Source organism: Kogia breviceps, chromosome 12 (genome assembly GCF_026419965.1).
Source record: "Kogia breviceps isolate mKogBre1 chromosome 12, mKogBre1 haplotype 1, whole genome shotgun sequence".
Lineage (NCBI taxonomy): Eukaryota > Metazoa > Chordata > Mammalia > Artiodactyla > Physeteridae > Kogia > Kogia breviceps.
This window is the reverse complement of record NC_081321.1, coordinates 82915201-82940892: the sequence shown is the minus strand read 5'-3', so window position 1 is coordinate 82940892 and position 25692 is coordinate 82915201. Positions and strand designations below refer to the sequence as shown.

At 37.8% G+C, this 25692-nt stretch overlaps 1 protein-coding gene across 2 annotated transcripts in view; it reads right to left on the bottom strand.

Moving 5' to 3' along the window:
* Positions 1 to 25015, bottom strand: part of GAS2L3 (growth arrest specific 2 like 3) — a 31506-nt gene extending 6491 nt beyond the window's left edge. The window contains exons 1-6 of one of the 2 annotated variants that reach the window (XM_059081944.2): positions 24529 to 25015; positions 13479 to 13526; positions 8142 to 8310; positions 6872 to 6987; positions 4440 to 4581; positions 248 to 311 (exon numbers count right to left, since the gene is read on the bottom strand). In XM_059081944.2, coding sequence (XP_058937927.1) covers positions 248 to 311; positions 4440 to 4581; positions 6872 to 6987; positions 8142 to 8310; positions 13479 to 13502 — 515 coding nt within the window. In that variant the 5' untranslated portion in view covers positions 13503 to 13526; positions 24529 to 25015. Of the gene's footprint in view, positions 1 to 247; positions 312 to 4439; positions 4582 to 6871; positions 6988 to 8141; positions 8311 to 13478; positions 13527 to 14381; positions 14457 to 24528 lie in introns of those variants that run through there. The other variant, XM_059081945.2, reaches the window with a different exon arrangement.
* Positions 25016 to 25692: the final 677 nt, after the last annotated feature.

Genomic DNA, 25692 nt, shown 5'->3' with positions numbered 1-25692 from the left:
CACGTTTACAGTTTAATACTAAATGAAGGCAAGCTACATGAGCAAGCAGATGTTGACACATGACATGGCTCACGTGAACAGAACAAAGTTAATAAAAAAACAAAAAGAAAGAAAAAATAGTAAATTAAGTTACCTTTATTCCAATCAAAAATTATTTTCATTCATAGAAAATAGTGTTCTAGATAAAATAAAGCAGCTTAAAAAATGTTTATGACATTGAAATTCTGAAATATTGTGGAATACATACCTTGACACAATTCGACCAATTTCAAGAAGACAAAGATACACCTGTCTTGGATCTTTGTGCAAAACTGTGAAAAATAAGACCACAAATTTTAGGGGGCAAATTAAACAGGCAAATATATTTATGGCATGAAAGAAGTAAAGTAAAAGAAAAGACAGTAGCGTTACTTATTTGGAGACTTGGAAAAGACTTTTATTTTTTCTACATATTATCATCTTACTGAAATTAAAAAGAAAATGGTTAACAAGAAGATTAAAATTTACCATGGATGCTTACCTGTGTAGTATTTTAAGTCTAAAAAATAAGAGCTTAGTAACATTAAATTATTAATATTTCAGATCTCTTAACAGGAGATATTAGTGAAGAAACATATCACTTCAATTTTATTCTAAACTATCTTTAGCACAGGACTATGTGTTAACAGCCTTCTTCAACTCTTCCAAAAACAGAAGAGGAGACAGCACTTCTCTACCCATTCTATGAGGCCTATATTACCCTGATATCAAAGTCAGAAAAAAACATCACAAGAAAACTAAAGACAAATATCCTTTATGAACATAGATGTAAAAAATTCTCAATGAAATACTGGCAAACTGAATCCAGCAGCAAGTGAGATTTATCCCAGAAATGCAAGGTTGGTTCAACATATGAAAATCAATCAATATAATTCACCATATTGATAAAATAAAGGAAAAGAAACATACAATTATCTCAGTAGACACAGAAAATGCTTCTGACAAAATCAAACACCCTTTCATGACAAAAAAAGACTCAACAAACTAGAAACAGAAGAAAACTTTATAAATATGAAAATAGACATCTCTGGAAAACCCATAGCTAACATCATTATTAATGGCAAAAGACTGAATGTCTTCCTCGAGGCTAAGACCAGGGAAAAGAAGGATGTCCACTCTTACTGCTTCTATTCAACATTGTACTTGAGGTTCTAGCCAGAGCATTGGGGCAAGAAAAATAAATAAAAGCTATCTAGATTGGAAAGGAAGTAGGAAAACTATATTTACAGGTGATATGGTCCTTTGTTTAGAAAACCCTAAAGAATCTACAAAAAAACTAACAGAGCTAATAAGCAAGTTCAGCAAAGTTGCAGGATATGAGATCAATATACAAAAGTCATTGCACTTTATACATTAGCAATAAACAATCTGAAATGTAATTAAGGAAATGATTACATTCACAATAGCTTCAAGAAGAATAAAGTACTTAGGAATAAATTTAACCAAAGAATTGTAAGACTTGTACACTGAAAACTATAAAATACTGTTGAAAGAAATTAAATAAGATATAAATAAATTGAAAGACATCCTATGTTCATGGATTAGAAGACATATATTGTTATTGTAATACTCTCCAAACTGACCTACAGATTCAGTGCAATCCCTATCAAAATTCCAAGAGCCTTTTTTTTTTTTCCAGAAATGGACAAGCTGATGATAAAATTCATAAAGAACTGTAAGAAATATAGAATAGCCAAAACAACTTTTTAAAAGCACAAAGTTGGAAGACTCATACTACCCAATTTCAAAACTTACTACAAAACTACAGTAATCAGGACAGGGTTTACTGGCTTAAGGATAGACATACAGACCAGGGGAATGAAACAGTGTCCAGAAATAAACTCATATGTTTATGTTCAATTGATTTTCAACAAGGGTGCCAAGACAACTCAAAGGGGAAAAAAACAGTCTTTTCAACAAATGGTGCTAAGACAACTGGATACCTGCATGCAAAAGAATGAATTTAGACTCCTTCTTCACACCGTATACAAAAAATAACTCAAAATGCATTAAAGACCAAAATGTAAAAGCTAAACCTATAAAAATCCTAGAAGGAAATACAGGTGAAAATCTGTGTGACCTTGGATTAGGCAATGGTTTTTTAGATTTGACACCAAAAGCACAAGCAATCAAAGAAAAGATAAACTGAACTTCATCAAAATTAAAAACTTTTATGCATCAAAGGACACTATCAAGAAAGTGAAAAGGCAACCCAAAGACCAGAAGAACATATTTGCAAATCATATATCTAATAAGGGCCTAATATCCAAAATAAAGAAAGAACTCTTACAAGTCTGCAAAAAAAAAGACAATTAACTTCCCCAAAAATGAGCAGAAGATTTGAAGGGACATTTCTGTAAAGAAGATATACAAATGGCCAGTAAACCCATGTAAAGATGCTCAACATCATTAGTCATTAGGGAAATGCAAATCAAAACCACAATGAGATACCACTTCACACCCACTAGGATGGTTATATAGTTGGCCCTTGAACAACATGCTTTGAACTGTGTGGGTCCACTTACACATGGATTTTTTTCAATAAATACATACTACAGTACTATAAGATCTGTGGTTGGTTGAATCTGTGGATTCAGAACCGTGGATACAAAGGGCTGACTGTAAAGTTATATCCAGATTTTTGGCTGCAGGGTTAGGGGACCGCTGCCCCTAGCTCCTGGATTGTTCAAGGGTCAGCTGTAATTTTAAAAAATAATAACAAGTGTTGACAACTATGTGAAGAAATTGGAACCTTTGTGCATTGCTAGTGGGAATGTAAAATGGTGTGACCACTGTGAAAACAGTTTGGTAGTTCCTCAAACAGATAAACACAGAATTACCATATGACCCAATAATTCCACTCCTAGGTATATCCCTGAATTTAAAACATATGCTCACTCCAAAACTTGCACACAAATGTTCATAGCAGCATTATTAATAATAACCCCAAAATAGAAACAATCAAAATGTCCATCAGCTGATAGTAGATTAAAAAAATGTGGTATATCCATACAACGAAATATCGTTCAGCCATAAAAAGGAATGAAGGACTGTTAGATGCTACAACATAAATGACCCATAATGCTAACTGAAAATAGCCAGACACAAAAGCTACATATTGCATGATTTTATTTATATGAAAAGTCCAGAGCATGCAAATCTATAGAGAAAGAAAGTAGACTGGTGGTTGCCAGAGGATGGAGATAGGGAGTAACTGGGTCCAACTGCTAATAGGTATGGGTTTTCTTTTTGGAGTGATGGAAATGTTCTGAATTAATAAGTGGTGATATCTGCACAAATCGTGAGTATACTAAAAACCACTGACGTCTACATTTTGAAATGATAAATTTTATGTTATGTGAACATACCTCAATTTTTTTTAATGCTATGAATAAAAAGAAACCTAATATGCTTAATGATCAGCACACATGGATTAAAGCAGGGTGTAAACTGGGGGGTAAAATAGCAATCCATTAGTTTTAATTCTACACTGGATAAGAATATCCAGAGGCATACTAAACAGGTAACAGTAGGGAATAGCTACCTGTCTGCAGGCAACAGGGTATGCAAGGTCAATAGAAATATTTACAATATTAATAACCTAAAACAATAATGAAACCAACTAAAAACTTGGTTTGCTTTTTATTATCACCATGAACCGGCAATTCTAAGCAATGTCAGTGACAAGATACTTCTCTCTACCAGGGCCGAATACTATTCCCATGATCCCCGCCCTTGGTATGCTACTGCTCTTATCAAAACATTATAAATTCTGTGTGTGTGTGTGTGTGTGTGTGTGAGCGTGCACACGCGTGCACACGTAAATACTTTGAGGAAATATATAGACAGTCTCAAACTTAGATAGCTTTCACTTTGGTCACTGTACAGATGTTTCTGTTGACTTAAATGAAATGAGAAAATACATCAATAATTCTTCAGAGCATGACTTTTTAAAAGCATTAGTCCATTTAGATAACCAAATTGGCAGCTGCTGTTTACAAGGTAAATCTAAACACCATGAACATACATCATTTGGCCTTCTGTTGTTTCTGTAATTATCTAGTTAAAGAGAAATTACTAGTAATTTAGACTTGATAGAGTTTCTTGATGAAAAACATTAATTAGTTAAGCATTAGTCCAGAGCCTTCCCATAGCCAACTCATTTAGGAAGTAAAATACGTCCAGGCCATTCTAGATATATAGGATCTAAAACATAAATGAAAAGCTTTTATCATACATTTGATCTGGAATCTGATTCTCCAATTGTTTACATATATTTAGAGTATAAATGTATCTTGTAAAATGAGATGTGGCATTTGAGTCCTTATTTGGAAAGAAAAATTAGAAGCGAGGCATACAAAAATATCCTAATAAACATTAAACACAACAACAACACTTACCTAAACCTTCAGATTCAAAGAGGTAAGTCTCATCAACCCCAATGTGCCTGCACCAGTGGAGGAAGTTCGCAGTATTGTCTCTAGCAAAGAACGAACCTGATGCAGCATCTTTCTTACAGGGCACTTTTCTCATTGGAAAATTCTGGAAAAGACAAAAGAATTATTTCAAACATGCATCAAGGATATTTTCATTAAATATCCATTTTAATATTACTAAATAAATGTTCAGTGCATTGAATGTAACTAAAAAGTGCATAGCACTAGAGGAAAAAGGCACCTTCAAAAATCATTTTATTTTGCTTTTCATTAAGCATATTCTAGAAAATGATTCCTAGGAAAACAGTCAGGTCAAAATTAGCAGTAGGATCACGCATCTCTAACCTTTCTTTTTAAAATGACATGAGAGTCTTAGTTAAGATAAAAAATGACAGTCTAATAATTCCAAAGCACATCTTTATAGTATATCTCTCCAAACACAGTTCAATACAAATACAGAATTATTGCTATGTTAAAGGTTTACACAGTCTCAATTTTGCTTACTTCCTTATTTGCAGATTCATAAATATGGTTCTGAGTTCTTGAGGAGACTTTCAAACAAGGAAGTAGTAGCCCATTCTTAATTAAAGTTCTTTGAAAACTGACAAGCTAAGTTTTACAGAATCCTAATTCTTTTTTATTTCCTACACCAAGAGTATTCAGATAATCCTGCTGAGGCTGAGGGTTTTTCCTTTTTTTTTTTAGAAATTATTCATCTTTTTTTTTTTTTTGGCTGCATTGGGTCTTCATTGCTGTGCGCGGGCTTTCTCTAGTTGTGGCGAGTGGGGGCTACTCTTTGTTGTGGCGCACAGGCTTCGCATTGCAGTGGCTTCTCTTGTTGCAGAGCATAGGCTCTAGGTGTGCAGGCTTCAGTACTTGTGGCATGTGGGCTCAGCAGTGGTGGCTTGCGGGCTCTAGAGCGCAGGTTCAGTAGTTGTGGCACACAGGCTTAGTTGCTCCGCAGCATGTGGGATCTTCCTGGACCAGGGCTCGAACCTGCGTCCCCTGCACCAGCAGGCACATTCTTAACCACTGCACCACCAGGGAAGCCCGGCTGAGGGGTTTTTAGTTTTGTTTCAAATTTTTACTTGAATAAGAAATTCATGCATATGATTTTTTAAAATGCAATGGGCACAGTAGAGTATAAGTCTTTCTCCTACCACTACCCCTCAGTTCCTTTCTCTCCCTGGAGAGAACCACACTATTACCAGTTCCTTATGTTTCCTTCCTGTTGCTATTATTTTCTAGGATTACAATAGCCTTGTGAGTTTTTCTAGTTGTATATAGGGAAAAAAAATCAACACCGCCAAACACAAAGATGGTTAGTATCAACTGAAATCTTCTCATCCACATTTCAGTAAGACATCTCCATACACAAGTATATGTGTACCTACAGAATGCTACATAAACAGGCTATTCTGCAATCTGATTTGTGTATGTGTGCATGCACACTTAATGATAGGTTGCAGGCATCTTTTGGGGTAAAAAAAAAAAAAAAAAAAAAAAAAAAAAAAAATTAAAATAGTCATTTCTAATGAATACATAATATTCTACTCTGTTTAGGTACCATAATTAATTTTAAACAACTTCTCTACTGATGAGCATTTAGGTTGTTCTTAATTTTTTTTTGCACAGTCGTTTTTGTGAATTTGTGGTTATTTCCTTAGAATAAATTCCTGGAATTAGAATTATGTTACATATCAAAGGATGTGTTTTATTTTCAATGTGATATATGTTACCCATTGTCCCCCAAGAAAGATGGTACTACTTTATATTTCCACCAGCACTATGTTAATGTCTAGAATACACACTCACAGACACCAGATCCCATGAGTGAAAATACCCATATTTGATGAAAAGAGAGGAAACCTTATCTACTTCAAATCCCAACTTCAGGGTCAACGGTAGAAAAATGTCTAAAAAAAGTATTATTCATTCAACCAATATTTATGAATTTACCATGAAGACAATATATAAAGAATAAAAAGATGATGATAATAGCTCTTAACTGTGTGCCAGGAACCATCACAACCTCTTTTTTCATTTAACTCTCACAGGAATCCTATAAGGAAGGTACTATTATTGTTCTCAAGAAGAACTAGCTATTTAGATATTTACTATGCACCAGGCATTATCTATATAAGCTAACCACTATCTACATATTATCTCATTTAATGTTGCTGAATCCTCGAAAATATATCCTACAAGGCAAATGTTAATATCTCCATTTTACAAGTGAGAATATTTTTTCAGATGCTCAAAAAGATTTAGTAAATTATCCAAGATTTTACATATAGTTGCGTTGGAAGTTTATAACCTTGTAGAGATAAGAAATGTACATAAGCAAATCAATATGTACCAAGGTATTAAATCACTACTGTCAAACATTTTCTTACCACTGGCTCTTCAGAGCTGCATGTTTTCACCGTGTTTTGAAGAACATCAATCAGTTGGCATAACAGTACTCCATTATCAAGTTCTTCCAACAACCTTTCTGCCTTAACTTCAATACCTAAAAACATATTTCAAAGCTAAGAGCCTTCTAGAAACAGTAAATTCAAACAATATGGTTAAAGTTTAATTAAATGTATTCGGATTATAGCTGAAACACTAGACAAATATTAGATCAGACTCCGAGCATTCACTCTTAAAAGGTACAGTTAAAACAGCAGATAATATCAAATTAAGAGAAAGTCAACTGAAACAAAAATATCTGTAGTGTAGAAGCATAGCAAAAATAAATGACATCTACTTTATTTCACTTAAAAACACCAAAGTGTTTTATATTTCAAGATCCACTATTAAGGTTAAGTTTTGATTCACTGTACATTACAACTGCTTGCACAAGACAGATTCTCTATAAGTAAGATGGTCTTTGTTGCATTTTAAAAATTAAAGATAACAATGTAACAAGCACTCAGAAAATACCAACTTTTCACTTCTAAAATCCCTTATTTGGAAGCATTATTACATAATAAACTTTTAAGAAATTATCCAAATCTTCAAACTGATATAAGAGTGAGTGTTTAGTGCATTTTTAATTCTCTTCAAAGACCATAGATGAGCTTTATACATATATATTCCTTTTCACGAAAACCTTACAATGCTACGTGAAATTCTGTTATTCAAAAGAGAATTTTTTTCTAGGGAGAAAGTTCAGAGCACTCATGTCCTCTGAGTAAAGAAATATGATGCCATGCATTCTCCAGGCTGACATTTCCTCCTAGGTTTCATATACCTCTGCCCCTCAAAGCCTCAGAAACAGCAATCATTTTAAGTACAGCATATATTCCACCCAGAATCTCATGCCTTACACATGTTTAAGGAGAAAAAAAAAATCAATAAAATACAGACCCCCAAATTAGACCTACACACTTAAAAATTTTTTTAACATTAACAATTAAAATGTTGATTATTCACAGCTCTTATTACTGACCTCTTCCATTAAGCCTCAAACTTGCTTACTATTCAAGCCCCGAGGGTCAGGGTGAATCAGAATATCTTCCCAACTAGAATGTAAGCTTGGTGAGAAAAAGGACATCAAATATTTCCTTCACTAAAGAATCCCCAGCCTCTGGAACTATCATGCCTTGACAAAGAGTAAGATTCTCAATAAACATTTACTGAATAAGAGATTACAATTTTGAGCATCTCTGCAAGCCTTACCTAATAAACCAGATAGCCAGATTGACAGATCTTCTTGCATGGGCAACAGGGTAGCTTCGTGCCTCACAGCTATCCACTCATCATACTGACAAACATCAGCCAAACCTGGCCCATGTCTGGGGGTCAGAGGACTCCGTGGACTTAGAGGCAGGTCTTCTCCAAACCACACCTAGAGAAAACACCAACCAACTGAATGGATGCAACCCTGTTAAAAGTCAGCATGCCTAACATTTATATTTAAATAATGAACTAGAGACCATATGTAATATACACACATACAGAGCTGCAGCAGCTCACAGAAAGTTAATAAACTAGAAGCAAACTACTTGAGACACTTTCCGTATTCAATTCTGTGATAAATGTAAGTGAATCCCTAATTAATGAATGGATTCTACCATCAAACCGAGGGGATGAAAGTCAACAAATAATTTTTTTCTTTCACTTGTTAGCTGCATAAGTTTAACAAGTTACTTGACCAGAGTATCAGCATCTTGGCGGTAAAATGAATTAATAATACCTGCCTTATAAGATAAATCTTTGTAGAATCTAGCATTGGGCCTAACAATATTTGTTGAATAGTGGATAAATGAATGAATGCATAGTTGGCATTTTGTAAGCTTTAAATCATAATAACAATGTTATCTAAAAAAAAAAATTCTAAATAATCTGGTCTGTCACTTGATTTTGCATGGCCCACAAGCTAAGAATGGTTTTTACATTTTAAAATGGTAGTTATGTAAGTACCTACATAATAGCTTTGATTCTGCCTACTGACTCACTAAGCTAAAAATGTTTACTACCTGGTCAATCCCTGGTTTAGAATAAAAACTGACATAAACATGCTATCAAACCAACACTTGCAAAATTTTGAAATGCAATTATACTTTTAATATAAGATTAGTTAGAGAAAAGACTGTGTCAAATCTCAACTCAGGAAGGGGTATCAGAGCCCAAGTGAAGTGATAAAGGGGTTCTCACAGGAGGGCAGCTTGAAATGGAGGGTCAGAGCTTGAGTGAGGTGACAGGGCATCCACACACGGCAACAGCCCTGTGCAGCATCAGACCCTGAGCAGGATAAAGAGGGTGTCTGCTGGGGACAACGGGGGAACATCCCAGTGCAGGGTGTCAGAGCCCAACTGAGCTGAGAAGGGCATCAACACAGGGAGGGGTGGCAGCAACAAAGGGAGACGGGTTACATACACGGGGATTTATCAAATGGGAGCCAGGTTTCTCACTGCCAAAGAAAAGAGGTACAACTATGGACTGAGAGGAAACTAGAATGAACCCTATGGTGTTGGAATCGAGTAAGTTTTACCAGAAAGCAAAGAAGTGCTCAAAGAATGATGGGGACATGCAAAAGGACACAGAAGTCAGCTTGAAGGGACTTCTGCTGGCTAAATCAAGAAGAATTTGAGCATCAAAATAATGATATAAGTGGATTATAACACACTGAATAAAATGGACAACTCTGAGTCCACATAGGTATAAATAAATGAATAAACTGGAATTTTGATGAGGAATGAGATTTCCATATACTTTCAAAGTACTTCCCCAGAAATACCTACTACAAAGAGACAAAAAAAGAGTAATTTCCCAGTAGAGAAACTCATCAGGCAGCAACTTAACCGAGTGACACAGGTGAACATGATCAACAATGGGATGAATCAAAATCACCTGCACCTGACAGGATACAAGGAGCCAACACAACAGCCCTCTGTGATAGTCCTGCCGTGATGCATAACCTGAATCTAACCATGAGAAAACATCAGGCAAATCTAAATTGAGGGACAGTCTACAAAATAATTGGTCTGTAATACTCAAAAGTGTCAAGGTCATTAAAGAAAGCAAATACAGATAAAGACTAAGGGGCACGACAACTAAATGCAGCAGGTGATTCTGAACTGGACATTATTGGGACAACTGACAAATACTTGGATGTGGTCAGAGTATTAGATAGTAGTTCCGTACCAACGCTAATATCCTGATTCTGATGATTTCATTGTGGCTGTATAGGAGGCAGTCCTTGCACGTGATAAATGCACTAAAGTACCAGAGGTAACCGTACATTAGATTTGCAACCTACTCTCAAAACAGTTCAGCAAACAAATATCTCTGCTCTACACTTAACAAGCACTTTGCAAGTTTGTGATTGCTTTAAAATAAAATTTTTTAAAGTTCTTTTAAAAAGAGGCATAAGGGGCTTCCCTGGTGGCGCAGTGGTTGAGAGTCCACCTGCCAATGCAGGGGACGCAGGTTCGTGCCCCGGTCCGACAGGACCCCACATGCCGCGGAGTGGCTGGGCCCGTGAGCCATGGCCGCTGAGCCTGTGCGTCGGGAGCCTGTGCTCCGCAACGGGAGAGGCCACAACAGTGAGAGGCCCGCGTACCGCAAAAAAAAGAAAAAAAAAAAAAAAAGCTTAAGTATAGGTAATACCAAGTGAATCTAGTTCTTTCTTGATTTTTCAATGTAGATAATTTCCCCCCCTGAAATATATTAAACTTATTGAGGTTTATTTGAGGCAAGTGTTACCATACCAAATCAAAAGACATAACACCATTGTTAATCCAGACAAACACAGAGGGAAAAAAAAGAGCTGCTTCCAATCTCCTATGATGAGAAATAAACATGTTTTTAAAAAATTTCACAGGCAAAGAAAGACAATGAATATATACCATAAGAGGCAAGCAGGAGTAGCAAAACTTAATAAAAATACCCAAAGACTAAGAGAAACATTGTTATTTGAGGGGCATTATTTCAGAAACTGAGGGTAGAGATTGGGGAATGAACTCCTAAATACATGAGGATCCCATAAAGTTTTTGGAAAAAAACAAGATGTTATTTCCCCAAATTCTCTTAGAATTACTTCAAAGGGAGTATAGTAAAGATACAATATCTAAATCTTCCCTTCATAAGCATGTCTTGCTTCTATAATCCCAGGACTCACTATAAGACCTACCTCATGACAGGCAGTCAAAAGTATTAACTGAATACTTGAGGAACAGATACTAGCAAATGACTCTTTGTACTATCAAAATCAAGATGCATCTTAAAATAAATGGTATTTTACAGTCAACAGAATGTTATTTGTCCTTTAACCATTTGGCTGAGCTGACATAAAGCAGAGAAGATGCAAATGTTTGTCAAGGAAAGATGTACAGTATCTAGGAAGGTGGTTTTGAAAGTATCATGTATGAAAATGGAGAAGCTAAAATTAACAAAAGTCATTCTAAGTTCTTGCCACATTAGGGAGAAGAGTACTAGAATTTTCCTATTACTGCAAGCAGAAAACTATAAAAACCTGGGCTAGTCAGTAGCATATTAATGTTGTTAAAAGCTAGATGTTAATAACAAAACCTGCAAGTATAAAGATTGTTCTCAATCATGCTGAAAGCTGTCATATTGCAGAGATTCCTAACCATAGGCAGTCTACAGAAGAACCTGAATCAGTATATAAGCTTAACTTACATTTAGGCAAAAATTTAGGCCTATGTACAAATGGGCCTTTTCCCAGAGAGAGTTCGTTCATAGTTTCTGTTAGATTCTGGAAAGGGTCTGTCACCCAAAAGAGGTTAGGAACTATCTAGTTCATTGATTTTTAGACTGTAAGTTTATTTACTAATCAGAATCAGGGACATTAAAAAGGAGCAAGGAAGACCTTCATGGATTAAATGAACAAGAAACCAGCTATCTACTGGGTGTCTCCTCTCTGCAAGGCACTTATGAAAAATGAAGCCTAATTAGCAAAGAGGTGAAAATCCGAGGAAGTTCTCACATTCACCAGGGAGAGAAGCAAAAACTTCCATGAGGGATGTCAAGAGTACTCTTGGAGAAGAATCAATAGGGACAGATCTGTGGAATCTAGGTCAGAGACGGGTTCATGGAACTATAAGACAACACTATGAAAAAAAATCACCAATTTAAGAAAGTATTAATGGCCATTAGGAAAGAAATGAGAAAAACATGGTCAATGTGGCAATGATAAAAAGCACTTTATAAGGAGTAGAGAAAATATAATCAACACGAAACTGATGACATTTCTGAGACTTGGATAAAAAGAGATGAATAGAAGTAATCAGATAAAAAATGGTTTTGAGAAATAAGGAGTTCTGAGCATACTCAATGTGGATTGGAGAGGACCCAAAGGGGAAGAATAAGACCTTTTAGGAGACTGCCATGAACTCCCAAGTCCCCAAAGGAAATCAGTACAAAAGAACTCTTTATTAGTAGAGTAGGAGGATATAGCTGCACAGCATAGGAGGGAGAAAGCAGCATCCCATTCAAAATTGTTCTTAACAATTTTATAAATGTTATCTTCCCTAGGCTATCACACACTGCTATCTTGATAAGCCTTCTTTCTTAATTTAAAAAAGAAAATTTCATGACACAGTTATAATCTCCAGCTTTACATCCGGATAATTTTGTTGTACCAATGATACAACCAAAGTTCAGAAGTGCCTACTATGTAACAACACATTCCAGGAGGCACCTGGCTCATGTTATGTCATTGATTCCTCACAGCTACCCTGAAAAATATGTGCTATAATCCTCACCTCAGAGGCGAGGGAGCAGGCAGGGACTCAGAGAGGTAAAATAACTGGCCAGGATCTCACAAGCAGAGTGGCAGAACAAAAATCAGACACAAAATCTGACTGACTCTAAAATTCTCACTTTCAAAGGCAAATTTTATTATCAGCTGCTTACATCTTCCTAGGTAGACCTTCAAGGTGATTTTTATCTTTAAGTTAAAATTCAGTCATGTGCTACTTATGTCAAAAGAAAGAAAACTTTTAAAGGATCTAAGAATAAATACCAACTCTGGAAATCATTCAAATGTAAGAATATTCTGGTTTGTCTTATTACCTCCATCTTGCTTCCCCTCACCAAAAAACTAACAAAATAAACTGCTCTTTAAATTTTAAGTTTTAATGCCACATTATTTACAGGCATTACAGGGCACATGTACAATTATCTAAAATTAAGAATTTATATTTGTTTTCATTCAAAGCTCTTTTAACTACAAACATATACTAAATTGTAATGAGAAGAAAATCACAAACTATTCCAATTCTTTTCCCAGGGTAGTACAAATACGATGAACCCACCAATCCCAAGATATTTTTGATTCTTACAAATACGCAGTATAAATGAAAGCTTAATATTAAAGTCTTGTCAGAACTAGAAAGTGAAAATATAGTATTCCTGTTATTAAATTTGATGCTTAAAAAACCAGTAAAATAGAAAATTTTTGTGATAATTTTAGTTTTTTTCTAACGATTGTAATTTTATTATATTAATCTCATTAACTTAAATATATATTTTCCCAAGAAAACCACTTACTTGTATTGCAGGCAGCATGGTCATCTATGCTGAAATGATATTGCTGCTCTGAAAATAAAACAAAACATTAATATGCAGACAATGGTAGCTTTCCTACTCCCCCAAGCCCTCAAATTTCAAGGAATCTGCTTTATTCTCCTATCTGACTGAAAACCTAATACTTTTCTATTTGGAATAATTTGACCATAGGAGAAGGCAATCATACTCCTAGTTTCTTACTTCATAAAAGTACTCCTCATTTGAAAGAGGAAAATCTGAAACACACTTTAATATGTAGTTTCTGGCACTAATATCAAAGTAATTCTTGAAGCATCTGACTAGTAAAATAAAACTAACAATAAAACTTAGCTTACATTAAAAGTGCTCCAGAATTTTCCCCTGTAAACACACTGTAAATATAATGTAAATACAAATATCACAAAAACTGATATTGAAAGTCAAGTATCTCTCATCTGATCTTTACAAAAAGGTAAGTTCATCCAAACTTTGTATAAATTCTCCAGTTTAACCATAAGCTTCTTCCACCAGATGACAAGGTAATAATTTTCCATAAGTTATTTTCTCCATGAGGTGCTAAAGATCAAAAAAAAAAAAAAAAAAGCAATTTGAACTCTAAAGGACTATTCTTGAAACATACAAGAAAAAAACACACAACTTTAAGTTGGATTAATACAATTCTTTAATGTATTTTCAGAGGAAAGAAAGTGAAGAGTTTGAAAACACTCAGAATAATAGACTATATAAAACCTAGGATTTTAGACTGCTTATAGCAGCATAATATACTAGTCTATTTTTTATTGTAAACCACCATTAAAACATTCTAAGAAAAAATAGAAAATGGTTTATAAGGCTATCAGTTTCCAAGGAAAAGTTACTTTCTCTCCTAAGTTATACCAAACATACCTCAGGTACAGTGCCAACTACACATCCCACTTTCCTCTCAGGAACATTTCTTCCAGTACCAAAGCTGAACTGGAGCTAAACCTAACTGAAAAGTCTGTTACACATCACATTGTCTTTGCAAGAAGGCAAAGGACAGCAGAATGTCCTTGATGTCATTTTTCCTTCTCTCTACCCCAGCAAAAGGCCAAAGTACAATTGAGCATTACTAATGAGTTTGTTATGCTTCCCACGAGCTAACTCAGTGGGGAATACGTTTTCCTTTAGCATAAATAATCCTTTGTCCCTAACAAAGATCCACAGTAAGAAGGTTCTGAGACCATTTTTTAAAAATACAGCAAAGAAGCTGCTCCCATTAAAATAAGGAGTCCCACATAATCAGACAAGAGCTTGAACAGCTGGAACTGCCAACCCCAAACAAAAGGAGGCCTGAATTATAAGGCGTGTGCAAATCAAGAACAGTGACACAGTCACAAAGAAGCTATCACAAGAATGTTTAGTAGTTGAACTTTTTATGGAAAATTCAACAAAATTAGTTTTATGAAAGAAATGAAGAATTTGTGCCCAACCTTCAATCACTGAACTTTAGCAAAGAATCTATTTTTTATATATATATATATATATATATATATATATATATATATATATATATGTCTTCCCCCACATCATTCTTATGTAATAGAAAGAACTACTTTAAAGATAACAAAATGGGGCTTCCCTGGTGGCGCAGCGGTTGAGAGTCCGCCTGCCGATGCAGGGGACGCGGGTTCGTGCCCCGGTCCGGGAAGATCCCACATGCCGTGGAGCAGCTGGACCCGTGAGCCATGGCCGCTGAGCCTGCGCGTCCAGAGCCTGTGCTCCGCAACGGGAGAGGCCACAACAGTGAGGCCCGTGTACCGCAAGAAAAAAAAAAAAAAGATAACAAAATGATAACCATCTGGATTACCTTTAAAAAGAAGTTATTTAATAAATGGTACTCAGATAAGTTAAAATATATCTTCATATGTGAAAAACTATCAGGTATACAAATATATGCTTTTATTGTAAAACTTTTATAAACTGATGAGATTGTATCAGTGAATCATCACTAACTCCTGAGTATTTACTGTGTTCCAGATCCTAAGAGCCAGTTATTCATACTTCTAGTCATTCACTATTCTCTTTCCAAATCATTTTTGTCTCAAGCATTGAATCCCCAAAGCAGCTTCTTGTCTACAGTTAGCCCAGGCCCCAATCTGCATCACAATCCCAATTCTTGCTTCTTACTCAGTTTATTACCTGCTTTCCTCTTATCTATCTTTCCCTAAAAGTCTCAGTCTCTACATTTTTTTTTCCACATAAACCAATTATACTGAGTCAGCAACTCTTCATTTCTGGATCTGCATCTTGATTAGCAATTTATTGGCTTTTTTTTGGTTTCTGTTTTTGTCTGTCTTTTTGGAGAAGACTGCTGTGCCATCTTGAGGAAGTCTTTTCCCTTGGATGTGGGCAAAAAAAAGAGCTCTCAAATGACCAAGTCCAAACTATTCGCTAACCCTGCTTTAACAAGACAAACAGCTTATGCAGAGATCACAAGTGAATAACTATACTTAATTTTTTTAATCTGGAGAAAGTGTTAGAAGCACAGAGTGCACTTATCCACCTGAAATTTAAACAGAATTTGGCCCTAGTCCACTTAGAAACAGTTTCAGCCATGAGGTCCTCAAGATTATTTATGGTAAGGCCCTTCATACCAGTTTGACTTCAGATCATGATGGGAAAAAAATGCCAGCCCATGGAGCTGCTCCGTTGTTCCACAGCTGTAGGCTATGAAACTGAGTATATTTTAAGTCTTCACTCACATTATAAAATACGGTGGGGAGAGCACAAGGTGGTATGTCTCAGTCCTGGTACAAATTGGGGGCCGATTTGGAAAAGAATGGCAAAAAAGCAAAGAAATAAAGTAAGTTTCCTCAGAAAAATAATAACATTAACTGCCACTGCAACACATATACATTCAGCACCCAGCCGACAGATTACTGCCAAGACACATAAGCTGCAGGGATATGATACATGCCCAGGTTGGCACCGTGGTTACTGCTGAGGAGGGGAGGGAGATGAGATTGGGATGGAATGCACAGAGGCCTTTCAACTGTGCCAGTAAGATTTTAGTTCAAGATAAGTGGTGAGAACACAGGTATTACTATACTGGTCTGTACGCCCTTCTGTGTGTCAAAAAAACATTTCATCATTTTTAATGTTTCATTTAGAAGAATAGTTAAAGATATCCTGATTTGTTCAGGGGAATAAAAAACAACTTTCTCAGCTTTAAAATTTTGAGTTAAATATTTCCTAATTGCCTGGAAGAAAAAATAGAAATGCTGTATCCATACCAAACATATTTCATATTTTTTAATGTATACTAAAATAAATCACCATAAAGGCACCACTGGAATAGCAGAAAGTAGCAGACCCATCTGCTTTTGAGTTCCAGATGATCTTGGGATAGTTCACTTCTCTGAGCCTCCTGTGTTCTCATTTGTAAAATGGGATACCACCACCTCCCTTATCTGCTTGTTGTAAAGATTAAATGAGGTGATACAAATAAAGTGCCTGACACATAGCTAGCACTTAACAAATGAGTTGTTATGATGATACTATGATAGGACATAATTATAGTTCATTTAACATAATTCATCAAATTAAAAAGGTAAGAAAACAAAGCTGATACTGAGAAATCATTAAATGTAATTTGAAAAGCTTCTTTTACTAACATTAAAATAAATACGGTTATAAGTGAACATAAAAACTTTAAAATACCAACATCCATACTCAAATATGAATTTGTGACATAGAAGTCTCTTGCTAGAATAAGTCTTAAGGACTGTGTCACACATAGGTCCTTTGCTCCATTCAGGCTGTCTCCTCACCATCCACTCTTGGTTTCACTCATTTCTGTGACTCTATCACTGTTCAATCTATATATTTGTCCAAGCGGTGTCCACTCCTTCATTTATTAAACAATCATTTATTCACACCCTTTATTAAATTGGGCACCGCAGGCAACAGACGCAGTGATGAACATAACAGACGTGATGCTCTCATGGAGCTACTACATTCATTTGTGTATGTAGTGAATACACAAGGTTAAATCATGGTAATTGGTTTGAAAGAAAAAACAGAGAGAGACAGCAGGGGCCTACTTTAAGACTTTGATTGAGTGATTTAGAAATGGTTTTGCTGGAGGAAAAACATGAACTTGAAGAATGGTGGGAATTAGCCAGGGAGAGAGATAGGGAAGAGTTCTATGCATAGAGAATAATTTTTGCAAAGACCCTATACAGAGAGCGAGAGAATTTGGCGCATTCTGAGGACTGAAAGAAGCCAGTATGGCTGAAGCGTGGAGCACGTGTGGCTTAGGATAGGGTTGGAAAGTCAGGCAGTAGCCCCACCACGTGACGCCATACTGAGGAAAGTAGATTTTAGTCTAATTGCAGTGGGAAGCCATGGAAGAGTTTTAACCAAGGGAGAGACATAATGTATTTCATAGTTTAACAGAGCTCCCTGAGGGGGAGAGAGAAACATGGGAGTGAAATAGTGATGGGTTTAACAGAGAAAGGGGGAAGAAAAAAGAAGGAGAGGTGGGTAGAGAAGTGGGAAACAGAATTAGCAGAAACACTGAGAGAAGGAGAAGCATAGAGGGGTAGGAACAGTGAGAGCAAAGGAAACTGAGCACAAAGGAAATGAGATGGAGAGCAGGCTGGAAGGGGAAGAGGAGGGGATCTACTGTAGCAGTTCAGTGACCAATGATGGTGACTGGGCAGGGATGCTGACAAGTATCCACTGGAGAAAAGTGGATGGATTTGACATCTATTTTGGAGTTAGAATCAAGACTCGATAATGGTTAGAGATGGAGGGTGAAGGCAAGGGAGGTAAGGGCAGAGTGAAGTGTCAGGAACAACTCTTGGGTTTCTGGCTTAAGCAGTTGAGCAAATGGATAGTGGCAGCGTTTACTGTGATGAAGATGATGGCAGTCTGAACAGACTGAAGCAGGGAACCCAGCAGAGACAGGGCAAAAGCGCTATGTTTTGGTCATGTCTAATTTGAGAAGCCTTTAAAGACATTCAAGCGGAAATGTCAGGTTGGCAGTTGGAAATACTAATCTAAAGCTAAGAAGAAAGTTCAGGAGGAGATAGAAATTGCCAGCAATCCTTGGGGGACAAAACTACTGGAAAGAATGAGATCATCCGAGAAAGAAATGGAGAAAGCAGTGACAAGGATCTAGGAACAAGTCCTGGAAAAAACCAACATTTAGACACGAGAGAAAGAGTCAGCAAAGGAGATAGAGTCCTCACCTCGACTAATCCAGGTTTACAACTCTTCTGATTTACCTCCTCCCAGGAGCCCTTCCTGATTGGCCTGAATTAATTCTGCCTATATCTGTGGCTCTTGAATTCACACAGCATTTCTCCCAACTACCTGTCCTTACAGTGCTTTATACTATTTTTTCGTTGTTTCTGTACATTGCTTGACCAAGTATATTATAAGTTCCTGGACTGCTGTTGGAAGTAGTGTTGAGAGAAGCAGTCAAGCTGAAAGTTTAGGAAACACTTCTGGTGGGAGATATGTGAACATCTCTAGGAAAAACCAGGTAGGTGAAATGTGTCAGCAAAGCTTGGAAACAGCCATACAGCAGACGCATGTCTGACAGGAGACATTTTTGGGGTATTATTTATTATTTTTCACTTTTATTTATTATGTGACCCGATAAATAATTTTGCCTCTCACCAAACATGTCCAAGTTGAAATATGTGGAGTGGTCACTAGTCAAGGTACCAGCAGGTTAAGTGAGCTGCCTGATATACCAGAGGAGTCACTAAGAAAAAAATGACTAAAACTGGTGTATTTGGCAGAGGGTCCAAAGGAACGGGACAGAACAGCTGTGCAAGTGCGCGAGGACTCTGGGAGCAATGTGCTACTCAGGAATTCATATGGTTGCCCTACTGGACAGGTACATTTTTATTACAGCTTTTAAATAAATTCCATTGTGGTAAACCACATAATGGTCCCCAAGATGTCTATGTACTAAACCCCAAAACCTGTGAATATACTGCCTTCGTGGGCAAAATGGATCTTGCCAATTGAGTAAACTAAGGGCCTAAGGAGATGGGAGATTATCCTGGTGAGCCCAATGTAATCACCAGAGTCCTTATAAGAGGGATGCAGAAAGGTCACAGCCAGAGAAGGGGATGTGAGAAGAGCAACAGAGAGAGAGAAAGAGATGTCATGATACAAGAGGCAGAGAAAGAGAGAGGCTGGAGCTGTTACACTGCTGGCTTTGAGAGGAGGGAGCCAGGAAATGCAGGTGCCCGCAAGAGGCTGGAAAAGGGGAAGAAAAGAATTACCCACCCCCACCCCGAACCCTTAAAATGAATGCAGCCCTACTAACGCCTTTTTCTTTTTTTCAGCTCGTTTCTGAATTTTGACCTCCCAACTGTAAAATACATTTATGTTGTTTTAAACGACTAAGTTTGCGGTTATTTGTTCTAGCAGTAATAGGAAACTAATACACATCTTAAGCAAAGAAAGGAAGATATTCCCAAAGGGTCAAGACATTTGACCTAGAGAAAGCGATATGTATCCAAACATGGTTAGAAGACGTAGCAAGGCCAATGCACTGAAGCAACGAATAAAGGGCACCAGTTGTATGTAGTACACTTAAAAAAAAAATATGCAAAATTTACAGGTAAAAGCCATTGTGAGTGCTGTGTGTGTGCTATCATCATCAACAATGGCCCTGCCTTTGTACATCTGAGATCATTCATCCACTCATTAATTTAAATAATTACAAAGGCTCCTAGCGTTTACTGTCTCAGGGAACAGCACCCACACTCACCCAGTTCCAGGTCATGCAGACTCCTTCCTCTCTCACAGCTCCGCCCCAGGCTCCTACCCTACCTCAGCTAGAACAATCAATGGCCACATCTCTTTGTTTCTACCTTTACATTTTCTCTTCAATACCTATGGCCACTCCTTTAGTTCAAGCCACTACCATCCTTTTCCAGATTTACTGAAACAGCCTCCAACCAGCCGCCCTCTCTCTACCCTTTCATGCCTCCAACCTGTTCTTCATGTACTGCAGCCAGAGTGAGCCTTCACAAACTCCCATCTAAGGATGTTACTACTTCCCCGCTTAAAACCCTTAATGGCTCTCCACTGCCTTCAGGATAAAGCCTAAACTCCTTAAGGAAGCCATCAAAGCCTTATAGGATCCCCTCGGCCACCTCTGACCCTTACACTCCAGCCATGTTAAACTTCTTTTGGCCCGTGGAGCACGCTGCTTTCTCATCTCTGTGATCCGTCTACATGGAACGCTCCCCTTCCTCCTCTCTTTCAGACTCACTCCTACCTACCCTTCAGATTCAACTGCTCTAAAAAGCCTCCGTGAACCTCCTCCCTGTTTAGGTTGTATAGCAATATAGGCTTCTATTTTGCTGTACTCTATACTTAAAAATAAAATAAGATTCGTAAGGGGGTAAACTTCTCCATCTCTTCCACTTGTATGTAGAACTCAGTGCTAAATTTAGCCCTGGAATTACTCCTAAACAATAAGTGTTGTATTTATTACTAAAGGAAATATGAAACAATAATGAAATAAATATGTGGTATATTCCTTTAAGGTAAAGGTAGCTTCCAAAGCAGATGAAGATTTTTAAAAGAAATAATATTCTTACTACGTAATAAAACATCACATGCTATCTGCAAAATATAAAGGCTCTTCATTTGTTGGGAGTCTTTACTTTTTTATTTGAAAATTTCCTTTTGCAATGTTTGGCAGAGATCCAACCTGAATAACTTAATTTTGTATTAGACAGAATTATTAGTTTGTCATAAAATTTTGTGGGATGCAAAAATTTTTTAAAAAACTTAAAATCCATTTGCCTTTATATATGACAGACTAAAAGACTCTGTAAAACATACATATACAGTAAAAAAGAAATGTAAAAACAACGTTAAGTGTCTATTAACAGGAAACCTCTAAAATAACTTACAGGACATTCATTCAGTGGATTCATTCAGCTTCTTAAAAGAATAAGAGCTGTATGTACTGATATGAAGAGATGTCTATTGTATGTCATGCAACCAAAAGCAATCTGCAGTACAGTATTTAAGTATGTTACTGGGATCACAGTGTTTTCCAAACTCTGTGTGTGTGTGTGTGTGTGTGTGTGTGTGAAAAAGAAAAACTCCTGAACAAAGTTAAATAATTTTTTTCAAGGCCAAATTTTATTTTGGGGATCAAAAATATTAACAAGTCATCCATCAAGGGAAAACAAAAGTCATAATGTTTAAAATTCCATATAAAGTGAGTCCTTCACCATAGCTTATACTTTGTTACAAAAAAGTTTATGTTTTGTGAAGGTAGGCAGAAGTCTCTATCATCACTTCAGCAATATCTAACATATGACTGATGGTTTTAATACTGTAAATCCCCATGACACTTTCAGCAGCAAAAACAAAACTGCATTTAATGTCTCTGCTACATTTCATACATTCTAGGTCTTTGTACATTAGTAATTCACTTATGAAATACATGGCAACATTCTGTTAAAACCACCTACTCTGTAACAACGTAATAACATGAGAAAACTTTGAGTTTTTAGAAGGAGAAACACTAAAGAGATACAATTATAATTATTGCCTGCATCCTATAAACATTACTCCTTAGGCATTTCTCTATGGCAGTTACATTTCAACTAAAATAGGGAAATTCAAAGTGAGACAACAGACTGACAGACTGAAGTTTCCTGGTCTCTCAAATTCTATGTACACTGCATGGTTCATTAAGGATGTAAAGGTATATCTGATATCAAAGTATAGGAAGCAACAAATAATAGGAAGAAAGTAAAACACACACACACAGACATACATACACAGCCATGTTACTGTTAGAAAGCAAAACATAACAATACACATTAACCTTAATCCCTTACTTTCCTCAACAGCCAGATTGAAAAAACTTATTGAAATAACTGAACTTTCATTCTTATCTCCAAACTTAAATTGAGATTGACAGGAAAGACAAAAAAAAGAGTGCTGCTTAGTAAAAAGTACAGTAAATGAGCAAAAACTAAATGGGAAAATATAAATTAGGAAACATTACTTCTGAACTGACCAATCATCCAAACATCACTGGATTCATTTAGTTTTTTAGTATAATAGCAGGTATACTGTTGACATTATTCCCTTATCACACACTTTGATTTACCATCACAAGTTACTTCTCACTATTTTTTAATGAAGTATTCAAAATAAACTGATATCCACAGCAGAAGTGAACCTGGGCCATACAAACAACTCTGCAGAGAAGTTGCTTATAGCTGGGAATATAAATGCAAGAGTAGTGTGATTTAAAAAAAAAAAAAGAGGCTGGACACTGGAGACAGTCTAGACTGAATTCTGGGTGGACCTTAGTAGCTTAATTCCTTTCTCTGAGCTTCAGTTTAATCTATAACATGGAGAAAATAACAAGGAGACTGCAGGATTATTAAGAGGTTTAACAATAATATAAGTAAAGCACCTAGAACAGTACCTGACACATTCTAGGTAATAATGCGTGATAAATAGTAAGTGTTTAGTATGTGCCAGAAATAATTTTAAGTGCTTTACATGGACTAACTTAATCAATGAATGATAGCTACCACGACCTCTGGCACTGCCTTCACCTTTGGGGATAGCTTGAAACGTTTAATCCAAATTAAACAGCATAGAAATAATACAAGCTATGTGTCAGGCACTGTACTATGAATTATTTCACTTGATCTTCACACGACCTTCACATCAATAAGGTAGGAACTATTTATTATTAACCTTCGTTTGCACAGTATGAAATCTAGGCTTAGAAAGATTAAGTAACTTGCCTAGGGTCACACACATAGAAAAGTGTGACTTCAGAGCCCCCATATTTAGAAACTCTGCTACAAAAAGAAATATTACTTATAATTCATTAATATCAAAATAGCAGAGACACTCACTATTCCAAATCTGTTGGTTTTTAATGAGTTTTTAAAAGAGATGAGTCAGACAGGCAACATGTATCAGGATTCTACACCAGACGACTATCACCAGTTTCCACTTTTTCATTCAAATCCATTCCAGTCTCCTCCCAAAGGGAATCTGAGGTGGTGAGAATTCCAATTCCTAATTATTTAAGCCCCAAGTGAGGTGATCAGACAGCAGTTCACAAACTGCTTATCTTCTGAGAGAGTTAGGTATGAGTACTCTCCACACAAACGAAGCAAAACCCAAACTCTGACCTAGACTGAGCCTGCAAAAAAAAAAAAAAAAAAAAAAATTCTTCACTTAATAACGACTCAACTTCACCAGACGTACCACAAAGCACTCTAAATCCATAATACTCAATCCCGTGGTTCGAAAAGATTAGTTAGGAACCAGGAATGACTGCATGGTCAAGCACTCCCTCCAAAACTTTCCTCCGACTTCCAAGGCAATCTACAAACCTCCCCGTAACGCAGCCTTTCAAACCAAGACGTGCGGATGGGGAAAGCATCGAGCAGAGTCTCCAGTTATTCGGCGACATGGGCCTTGCAACGACTGGAGGGAACAAATAGGGAAGAAACTGTAAACTCCTCCAGAGTGCAAAATGACTATGTGTCATTCTCCTTCCAAGGTCAGTGACTTCATCACTTCTTCCTGAGGGAGACACTAAGGAATCAAGTGACCCTATATGTGCTAGGTGCTTGGAAATGAAGGTGCCCCTGGAGAGACTAAACTAGCTTCAGGCTCTGATCCCTCCTTGGATTCTAAAGCAGAGCGGCAGCGGGTCGCTACCTCTCCCCTAACCTAGCACACCCACACCTGCCGTCCCCCGCCCCAGCACACCTGTGGCCCCTCGCACCGCACCCGGGTGAGCATGGGAAGGCAGGCATAACTTCACCTTGACGGCCCCGGGGACCAATCAGAGCACGAGACTCCCTCAGCGGGCCAGTCGCACAGCGTCTTGGATCCCGCAGCTCTGGGCCCCAACTGAACCACCGCTTCCCCTCCGCGGAGCGCTGGGTGCTCCTCGAGCGCAAGCTGAGGCGCGGCAGCCCCGAGAAGGCAAGTAAGAGTTCGCGAGGAAAGAGAAGGCAAACAGGGAAGTACTCACCCGCCCAGGCGCAGGAGGGTCACTGCTCCCCGTGGGGCGACATTTCCCTCAATCTGTGCCTGGCCAGCACGCCCGTGCCTCACCGGCACGCCCCTGCCCAACCGCCGCCGCCGCCGCCTCCGCCTCCGCCGCTGCCTCCGCCTCGAGCTTCGCAGCGGTTCGCCGCCGCCTGTTTCGAAGGAACCAATCAGAAGGCGGAGAGGGGGCGTGGCTGGAGGCCCCGCCCCCAGGCCGCCAGGGAGCAGGAGACCCGCGCGCCTCTCGGTTGAGGGGCGCCTCGCCTTCCTCCGCCTGGCGTCTAGCAACTCTGTGGGGGCTAAGCGCCTCTTCTCACAGAAAATGGCTTGGTCACAGAGTACGTCCTCTCATCCGGTCCCTCAGAGACAGCAACAAACCCTTTTTATCCCGATTAGTAGGAGAGGTGAATCAACTTCTCCTCCAAGCATCCCGGAATAGTGCGCAGCAGAGTTGCTCTGAGTTTCATCCTGTTCTGTTAAGAGCCCCTCCCAATTCTAAATCCACCCGCGATCTGGCTGTACTGAGGGCGCTACGGTTTCCGGATACAAACTGTCACCCTGCAGGAATGGGAGTCCTGTGAGGGGTGTGGGGAGAGAGATGGAGAGAAATCCTGTAGCTGCAGGCCACAACTGAAAGCGGAAAGAGGATGTTGGCTTTTCCTTGAGCAAACACCGGAGCAGGGCCTGGGGGAGGGGAGGAGAAGGAGTAACCTCAACGCAATGAGAGCTGCGTACTAGCTCCCAGAGTTGAAGTATAGAGACTGGTCTTGAATGTAACAAGAAGTAGGTCTGTGATCACTAATTGTGGCTTATTATGGGGGCAAAATCGGTGCCGAAAGTCTGGAAGACCAGGCCTTTCCCTTCTTCTTAGTTTTATTTTGTCACATCATGTTGCCTCTCTGGGCCTCAGTTTCCCATCTGTAAAGAGTGGAATTGCCTGGAATGATGTTCCCCAGCATTTATTCCTTCATTCACCTATCAAAAACAATAAGGAGGTACTGTTGCTCACTGAAGAGACAAAAGTGAAGACGACAGCCCTGCCTTCAAGTGCCCAGCAGCGTGGTAAAGACACAGTGGAAGCCAGTGGAAGTCTGCGAAAAGAGGGAACACCTAACAGTCTTGGAGGGTGATGGTCAGAGGTTTGAAA